Source organism: Neophocaena asiaeorientalis, unplaced genomic scaffold (genome assembly GCF_003031525.2).
Source record: "Neophocaena asiaeorientalis asiaeorientalis breed wild unplaced genomic scaffold, Neophocaena_asiaeorientalis_V1.1 scaffold479, whole genome shotgun sequence".
NCBI lineage: Eukaryota > Metazoa > Chordata > Mammalia > Artiodactyla > Phocoenidae > Neophocaena > Neophocaena asiaeorientalis.
The window spans coordinates 3,274,232-3,283,738 of record NW_020173774.1 but is presented as its reverse complement, the minus strand read 5'-3'; the positions used below and the strand labels follow the sequence as shown (position 1 = coordinate 3,283,738).

The 9,507-nt window shown below is 46.5% G+C and overlaps 1 protein-coding gene across 1 annotated transcript in view; it reads left to right on the top strand.

Moving 5' to 3' along the window:
- DSCAML1 (DS cell adhesion molecule like 1) overlaps window positions 1–9,507 on the top strand; it is a 340,859-nt gene that overhangs the window by 294,124 nt on the left and 37,228 nt on the right. Inside the window, exons 16-17 of the mRNA XM_024751739.1 lie at window positions 3,940–4,107; window positions 5,289–5,359. Coding sequence (XP_024607507.1) covers window positions 3,940–4,107; window positions 5,289–5,359 — 239 coding nt within the window. The remainder of the gene's footprint in view (window positions 1–3,939; window positions 4,108–5,288; window positions 5,360–9,507) is intronic.

Below are 9,507 nucleotides of genomic sequence, written 5' to 3'. Positions count from 1 at the left end.
CACACACACACACACACACACACACACACACACACACGAAGGCACTTCCAGGACCATTACAAAGCATTATCCAATCACGTGTAATACACCACAAACTGAATTACATGAGAACTGTAAAAGGTATCCTAGGGAACGGATGGATGACCCAAAGGAGAGAGGGGCGTGTGTGTGTGTGTGTGTGTGAGTAGATCTTCTGCCTGCAGGTGCAGTAGTAGAAGAAGAACAATTCTCAAAGCAGAAGACTTGGGTTGACCAAGTGTCAGGGCTGTGTGATCTTCGGCAAGCAACTTAAGGTCTTTGAGCATCTCTACCTATCAGTGGAGACAATAACACATAATCCAAGGTGGCTGTAGGGATTACGTGAATGTGACGGCTTATGTGCCTGTGCCTAGCACAGAGCCTGACACAGAATAACCCTCCATGGGTCCCCATCCTGTGCCCCACTCTCCCTTCCCCTCTTCCTCTTGCCCCAGACCGCACCCATCCTGGGTCTGGACCATCTGCCCCGACCCCCTTCCGTGTTACAACTGTGCCTTTGCCAGGTTTTCTGCCATGTTGCTCATCATGCTAATTTTCCAAGGGAAATTACCAAGTCTGCCCTTTCTAAGCCATCCCGCTCACGCTGACGTCTCCTGGCCCCAGGCAGCAGGGTAATAATACATGAATGCTGAATGATAAATAGCACCGTCCACACGAATTTATCAGATGGCGCCGTGCAGATTTAAAAATGCAGACACCACATTTCACCCCTGTTTTCCAAGCACGGAGCAGGGATGGGTTCTTTGAGGATGGCCCTCCAAGCCCAGAAGGCAGCCTCGTGGTGCGCGCCGTCAGCCACCATGGGGTGAGCCAGCCCGGTGTGGCGTGGCGTTCTGTGTGAGCTGGAGTGGCGCTGTGAGAGGGTCTGGTGTCGGGATGTGGTGAGTGGTGGTGGTGACCCAGGAAACCTTTTCTCGGTGCTGCGGAGATTGCCGTGGTGGGCTCTGAGCTGTGAGGCAAGGAGGAAATCAGAGATGCAGAATGGATTTGTTTCCTAAGCACAGGCAGCTAAATGCTCCGGACGTGCCTTTCGTCCAAACTGCTCCCCCTTCTACAGTGAATGTGTCCCCTGAAACACCAAAGGCCCCGGGTCCCCTCCCAGCAAGCAGCCCACAGAGTGGAAGGCACTGACATCTCCCCAGCCACTTCCTTAATTTTTAAGGAGAATATTTTGCATCATAAACCCTTTGATGAAGAAAGGGAGAGAGAGCCCTTAATGAAATATGTTAATCTGGGTAAGCCAGGCTTATATGAAAGGGAATATTAAAAGAGACAATATTCACCAAAGCCAGCTCAGTACTCTGAGAGCTGAAAAAGAAAGGGAAGAAAATAGGGCCCCTGATTTCAGCTATTCAGGTCAGAGAGATGGCAGTGATCAAGTATGGAAAATCAGCTAGAGACCTCCAGATTTGACTCTGATGCGTTAGCCTGCAGGCGCTATGGGGAGAGAGCCATTTTGTGGCAACATCAAAGATGATTTGGGAACACAAGGGCAAATCCACCTGGAAATGACTGGCAAAAGCAGAACAAAAAGAGGCCACTCTCTGGGGCATCCACCCCCCCCCCAACCTTCCTGTGACTGACAGCTGAAGGAGGCAAGGGAGGGAAAGGCAAAGGGTACTTCTTGTGACTACAAAATGCAGAGGAACTGCAAGTCCAAAGTCCAGGACAACGAAGTGGCTCTGATCTAAAACCAACAGTGGGTTTTAAGTGCCCAACGTGTGCCAAGTGGGCAAGATGGGCAAAGTTTTAGACCTGGTTCCTGCCTTCGGGGAGCTTATCTGTGTGTAGATGGAAATAGAAGCCACTGGTGGGAAAAGTGTATGGAGTGAGAGGAGAGCCTAGGATGGAGCCTTGAGGAACTCGAACCGTTAATGGTAAGGTAAAAAAGATGCACCTGCAAAGTGAAGCGATGACCCAAGAGAATAGGAAAAGCTAGAGAGTGTTTTAATAGGAAACCCAAGAGAAAAGTGTTTCGGGAAGGGAGAGGGCTAAGCGTTGAACACACCTGAAAGGCCAAGTGCGAAATCGGCCTTGATGATGTGAGCATCACCTATACAGTGGAGATATGGTGCTGATGTCATTGGAAGGAGGGAAGAGTAAATCATGTCCATCACTGCACCTGGCACATCACAGGTGCTTGATAAGTATTAGCACCTCTTTTCTTTAGCCCCTCTGTTTTCAGACACATCATGTGGTCTCCTTCCTCTGCCGCACTCATCAAAAATGAATGCACTGACTCATGATCACTCTCCCTCTCCTATAAACACAGGCAAATCATATATGATGTGTGAGATGGCACCAGCTCCCAGAATGCCGCAGAGAGAAGTGAACACCTGCCTCCGCACACTAGCCCATTTCCTCCCAAATCAAAGCAGTACCCGCAGCAGTAGGAGCCTGCATATTTGCAATTCTGGCTTAACCTGCCAGCCATAGTGACTCTTGGGCAGTTGGGGTGTTTTAAATGACAAGGAGAAAATACTGTTTTTCTGAGCATCCACTGTCTGCCATTTGTGACTTTGGCTCATGAAACCAAAGCATTAAATGCAAAACTGCAGATGGGGAGCTGGGCCAGTGCCCTTCACAGATGCCAAGCCTGTGTAGCTAAAAGTGGTGTTTTGAAAAACGTCAAGACCTCAATTAACCAGAAGCTGGGGGGATGGGATAGTCTTTTCTAGTGAACCAATTCTCCTGATTTACCAGGCATTAGCTTAAAAAAAGTCTTCCTAAAATTTGTTCTAGAATGTGCTAGCCTCCCTCCCTGATTTACGGGTCAAACTGTAGTGAATACAGTTTAATCTTGTCTACTGAGAATTTTCAGAATCCTCTACTGTGGATTTAAAAGACATGGAAAATTAGACTGAATGGTCACATCAGGACGCACCCTGGGAAGATTTTTAAGCCCCACTATCAGCTAGTTTCCTTGTGCTTTGCCTTTTTGTTTCTTTTCAAAGCAAAGTGCCAATAACGTAATCTGGTTATGAATTCTGCGTTTGGAAGGTCCTAGGCTGAGGCATTGCTGTGACTGCAACCCCTTCCATGTCTGTCTGGGATCCCCTGGTAGGTGCACAGCACAAATACGTTGAAAGAATGGCTGGATTCCTCTGGAGATGCAGAGTGTTTACTGTCACAGTATCCCTGAGTGGTATTTATCTGGTATTTTTCACATTCTGCAGTTTTGCTAAACATTAGCCCTGGAATGGGCTGTCAGTCCCCCTGGATGAATCGGGAACGCGCTCATCCCTTTGTTGGCTTCTGCCTGTAAAGACTCAGAGACCATTCTCTTGCTGGTGAGAGAAAGGGTAGGGTTTGCCTAGGGACTCCAGCACATGGTTTGTCCCCCCTGACAGCCCAAGAAGCAGTCAAGACCACCACCACACAAATGCACAGGGAAAGGCAATACAGAAGCACACATAGGAGGAGAAAGGGGTATAAGACTTGGCTTCCCCCTTGGCACTGGGATCATGGGTTGAGGGGGTGTCTCACAGTTATAACAGGTCTCTGATGTGGTCTGAGAAACCAGGAACAAGGGCACTGGCCAATCAGACCCTCAGGAATAGCAAGCAAATGGTGATCTTGGAAGGGACCATAGGAGACATCTGACCCCCATCTGAGGTTTGAGTTCACCAGGAGGCCCAGGGAAGAGAAGGGTTAAGCTCCCTGAGTTTCCAAGCAGTGCATTTGCTGCTCCCATCCTCAGGCATCCCTTGGCCACTTGAGCTTAATGGAACAGAACCCTTTGGTCCTCTGTGAAGTTGTGATGGCTCTCTTGCTTCAGTCTCTGTGAACTAGACCTCTTCTGGTCATCTAAGTTGACGTTGGGATGTGCTGCTGCTTGAGGCTGGAGAGGGGTCCTGGAGTTTGCCTGGCTGTGGTTAGAAATGGGTGTCCTCTGTCCAGATTCCTGGGACTTCAAGCAGTCCACACGCAACATCTCCCCGACCATCAACCAGGCCAACATCGTGGACTTGCACCCGGCATCCGTGTACAGCATCCGCATGTATTCCTTCAACAAGATTGGCCGCAGCGAGCCGAGCAAGGAGCTCACCATCAGCACTGAGGAGGCCGGTGAGCACCTTGCCGAGCCACCCCTGCGCATGGGCTCGGGACATCCGGGGCCACACCCACCCTGTCCACTGGCAGTGGGCTTGCAGTTAGAAGAGGAGAAGGGGGAGATTCCGAGGTGTTTGTGTCTGCCTCTGGATCATTGGAGATTCTTCCGTCTGACCTTTTCCAGATGGGGTTCTCGATGCAATGCTTTCGGGAGCTGTCCATGGTCCTGCCCCCACTCACCTGGCCGCAGCCTGTCTGGAAAGGACAGATATGCTAGATCTGCAAAGGATGGGGGTGCTAGTGCCCTGGATTATCTCCTGTGATTTTTGTCATGAAGTTTTCCTGAAAGTTTAAACAAGATTTTCCTTGCTGTATTTTCTCTTACCTGTCATTGAAAAATATAAATTAATACAAAAAAGTACATATACATGTTCAGTTTTACAAATAATCATAAAGAAAAACTAGTATAACCAACACTCATTACCACTTACCAGAGGTCCTCCATATGCCCTTTCTCAATTATAACCTCTCCCCCTGAATTAACCAGTATCCCAACTTCCTTTCTTTCCTTTTTTATACTGTCACCACAATGCATGTACACATAACCCATGCAGTTCAGTTTTGCCTGTTTTCTAATAGAATATATGCATGACATCATACTTCATATATTCTCTCTGTCTTCCTTGTTTTGATCAATATTCTTTTTGTGAGCTTCATGTCATCAGTACAGCTGTATCATTTGTGTATTTTCATTCCCCCCAAGGGATATAAGCAGTCGTAGAATTACAGTCATCAGATGGACAAACTTCTACCTTTAAACAAAAAAATGCCAAAATGTTTTCCAAAGTTTTGTACCAACTTGCTCTCGCATGATCAGTGTACAAGAGCTCCTGCCACTTCATACCTTTGTCTGAACTTTGTACTATCAAACTTAAAAAATACTTGCCAGCCTGCTGGATGTGGAGCAGTATTTCATAGTCATTGTTTGCTACATTTTCAGCAAGTTATGGAGAATGAAGGGGAAATTTAAACCCTATGATCATTTCAGAAGGACTCAGACAAAGGTTCTCTGCTTCTGTAGACGAGCTTTTCCTTTCTCCCCAGCAGTCCTCCAGCTCAAGCATGGGAGTAAGAACATAGGACTCTTTTCTTCCAAGACTTGACTCATAATGTTGTTTCTCCCCATGACCCCCCAGCTCCTGATGGGCCCCCCATGGATGTAACCTTGCAGCCAGTGACCTCACAGAGCATCCAAGTGACCTGGAAGGTAAGTAAATTCAAAGGCAATTTCCTCTGAAATACCTCCTTTCTTCCCCTCTCAATCTACAAATGAAACCCCAACAGACTAGCTAGTCTTTGGTCTCTTACAGTGCCCAACCCTGTTTATTGCTAAATCCATGAGGTTGGAGGGGTGGAAAGAGAGGAGGATAAAGGGGCTGGTTCCCTCACCAATCTCTGCTCCCTTCTCCACCCTGACTCTCTTATGGACGCCCATGCCTAGGGTGGGATGAAGAATTTGTCAGTGCCAAGGAGGGAAGATGGTTCTTCCACCATGCTGGTCTGTCCTACACACCCCACATGTTGTAATAAGTCTGGAGTTAGAATTGATTATGTGTAAATTTCAAAGGGGCCCTGTGGATTATCGGAGATGAAACGACAGAGTCTCACCCTCATCTTGGCCCTGTGACTAGAGCTGGGAGCTAGGGTGAAGCCACCCCCTATATTCTCATGGTAAAGCGTTGAACAGGGAGCTTGGTCTTTTCAGGTCTTGATTTCCTCCTCTATAAAATCAGGATTAAAAAATGACTGCCCTCCCCAGCTCTGGGGAAGGGGATCTGCAGAGAAAACAAACCAGTAGGTGCTGCAGCCGTTTCTAAGGGGAAGAAACTTGTAAATCTAGAGGGTATCTGAAGACTGTCACTGAGGGGAAATCTTCGAGGCAATTCCACAGCTGGGCAGCGAAACAGATCAGAATAACCTTGAGCAGGACCAAGAAACGCTTTCCTGGGTAACTCTGGCCTCACTGCTACATCCCTGCCATGGACACAGAAGGGCTGCCCATCCTTGATGGCTTCCTGTTGCACCGCATTTTCCAGTGTTTGAGTATTTTCTTGCACTAATTTATCTGACCCTCTGTTCCTGTGGAGTGGACAGAAGAGGTATTTTTATCCCCATCCATCAGAGGAGGCCACCGTATAGAGATGCAAGGTGACTTCCATGGTCATTCAAGTCATGCCAGGTGCAGAACTTCAGTGCACAGAGTCTGGAGCCCCTGCCCAGTCTCCTCACCAGAGCCCAGCGCATGGAGGTCAGGAACAGAGAGTTTTCTGAGTCCCATCCATGTCCTTCTTCTTGGATCTCTCCCATCTCAACAGTGGGGCTTGGGTGGGGGGGCTGCCTCATCTACATCTGGGATCAAAGTCCAAGGTCATTTTCTGACTTGAACTCCTGGTGGGAAAAGTCCAGGTGATTCAGTCCTCCTCCTGGGCCCTTCAAAAAGGTAGACTCAAGAACAGGAGATTCAGAAGGGCCTAATAATATTTTTCCTACAAAGACTACATGCCTGGGCATGTACACACACACGGACATACACAAACACACACACATACACACACACAAGGCAGCAGAGCCTGGTTCCTTCCCTCCCCAGAGAAATGACCAGGATAAAGGTGGGACAGAGGCTGGGCAGTTGGTCCTCCCCGGGGAACCAGCCCTCCTAGCAGATAACTCCAGAGCCATGGTTCCCTCCAGGTTCAGATCTGGGTGGCAGGGCTTCTCTCAGAAACTGGGGATGAAGCCTGGAGTCTGGTCCCCAAGTCTTGTCTGCATCCTGACTCTGCACCCATTTCCTAAGAATACTCCAAGGAAGCCTGGAGGTGGGGCAGGGCTGAATAAGTATGTAAACCACTGAGACATTTTGGCTACAAAGCTCCAACCTGGAGGTTGATAAAAATTTAGAATCAGATTTATTTCTCCAGAGTCTCATAATGAAAAATAAAATTGATTAGAAAGTTAGAACTTCAGAATGAACGAGCCCGTCAATAAATTTGGGGCTGACTTCTCAGGGGATTTTTTTTTTTAACACCAAGAAACAGATTAATGAAAAATAAAGATTCACTTGAAAGATAAGTCACTTCATTTTAAGACCCTTTCCACGAGATGGATCACCACTGCTTTATGACATAAATTTGCAATCAGCCCTATTGATTTCTTAATACTTCAGAGAAATATTGTTAAGATTGATTTAAATCCTGAGTGTGCCTCTTTGGGGGGAGGTGGGGCAGTATGGGGGGAGGGGAGAGAGAGGGAGGGAGGGAAGAAGGGAGAGAGGGAACATGTGTCAAGATTTATAACAATATGTGAATATCTATATGTATGGAGCAGGGTATGCCTGAATGCCTATCCAAGGCCTCTGCCAGTATATTTTGATGTGAATGAAGGTGACGTGGTACTGTGTATATCACACATATACAGGTGTATATCATAGTGTAGGCGGTTCTGTGTATGTAGGCATATGTGTCACTGTGTACTGATGTATATATCAGTGTGTTTCAATAGGGACGTGGGTATGTAATAGGAGAGTATATGTCAGTGCGAAAACAAGGGCACCTTGCAGATATATTTGTGTCTTAATAGATGTCTGTCTGAATGTGTGAGTGTGTAGATACGAACCCAAATTCAGAAATTTGCCCCCTTACAAACTAGCAAACAGGACTGCCCAAGTACAGAGAGAAACATTATTCAGGCATTAACAAAAAGTCAAGTGAATTAAATACACGCACACCTAGTCAATGAGTTCAAAACAATTATTAAAATTAAAACTTCATTTTATTGCATTAACAGTGAGCTTAAAAATGCAGTTCGTTTTAAACATTCATTAAATTTTTAAAAACGGGCTGTTTTACTAACTTAATAATTATTATTTAAAATAATTAAAATAATATTGTACTATTTTTTAGTACAATAAAAGGTGGGCTTTTAAATTAACTGCATTGTCTTTAAACCCCTGATTCAAGCTGTTCTTATATGCCCTGGGGTGTGTGCTCTCTCTCAGTATATAGATGGGCGGGCCCCCACATTAAAAGAGCCAGTTTCTATTGGTGGGTCTAAATGTTTCTGGCCACGGGTAGGTGTGGACTGGGATGTTAGCTTTGATGGGTCTGGATGTGAAGGGATATATTGGGATCCAGTGTGTGTGTGTGTGTGTGTGTGTGTGTGTGTGTGTGTGATTGTGTATGAGAATGTCTGTGTTGGTGAGTGTTTACCTGTTGATGCGTTCTCTCTCAGAACACCTATGTGTGTGGCTGGTTGGGTATCAGGGTTCAAGCTGGGGGTGACAGTATGTTTTCCACCCTCCAGGCTGATGCCAGTGGAGTTTTCTCCCTTTGCCTGGCCAGCTGGGATCAGCCCTTCATTCCAGCTGGCCCAGGCAGAGCTCCGAAGTGCCCCCTTGTCACCAGCCTGTCCTCGCCCATCTCTGTCCCTCCATCCAGGAGCTGGCTTCAGGCCTCAGCTCTCAACACACCCCAGCCATTGACCAGGATGTCAAGGGCAATCCAGCTCCAAGAGGAGCTGGGCCTACATCAGAATCAAGGACCTTTTTTTTTTTAACTTGTGGTAAAATATACATACCATTGTATTTACGTAAAACTGAACATTTTAACCATGTTCATGTGTCAGAAGTCAGTGGCGTTAAGTACGTTTACATTGTTGAGCAACCGTCACCACTGTCCGTCTCCAGAACTTTTTCAGGATCCCAAACAGAAACTCTGTGCCCATTAAACACTAACTCCCCACCCAGCCATCCTCAGCCCCTAGTAACCTCTATTCTACTTTCTGTGTCTCTAAATTTGCGTGTTCTGGGTACCTCAGAGAAGCATCATACGATATTTGTCCTTTTGCGTCTGGCTTATTTCACTTAACATATTTTCAAGGTTCATCTATGCTGTAGCATATATCAGAATTACACTCCTTTTTAAGGCTGCATACTATTCCATTGCATGTATAGACCTCATTCTGTTTATCCATTCATTTATCTGTGCACATTTGGGTTGCTTCCGCCTTTTGGCTGTTGTGAAGAATGCAGCTATGCATATGGGTGTGGAAATACCTCTTCAAATCCCTGCTTTCAATTCTTCTGTGTATATACTCAGAAGTGGAATTGCTGGATCATAGGGTAATTCTATGTTTAACTTTTCGAGAAACTACCAAACCGCTTTCCACAGCGGCTGCACCATTTTACATTCCCACCAGCAAAGCACAGGGGTTCCAGTTTCTCCACATCCTCACCAACAGTTGTGATTTTTCATTTTTTGATAATAGCCATTCTAGTGGGTGTGAAGTGGTATCTTGGGACTCTCTCTCTCTCTTTTTTTTTTTTTTTTTTTTTTCAGTACGCGGGCCCCTCCCCGTTGG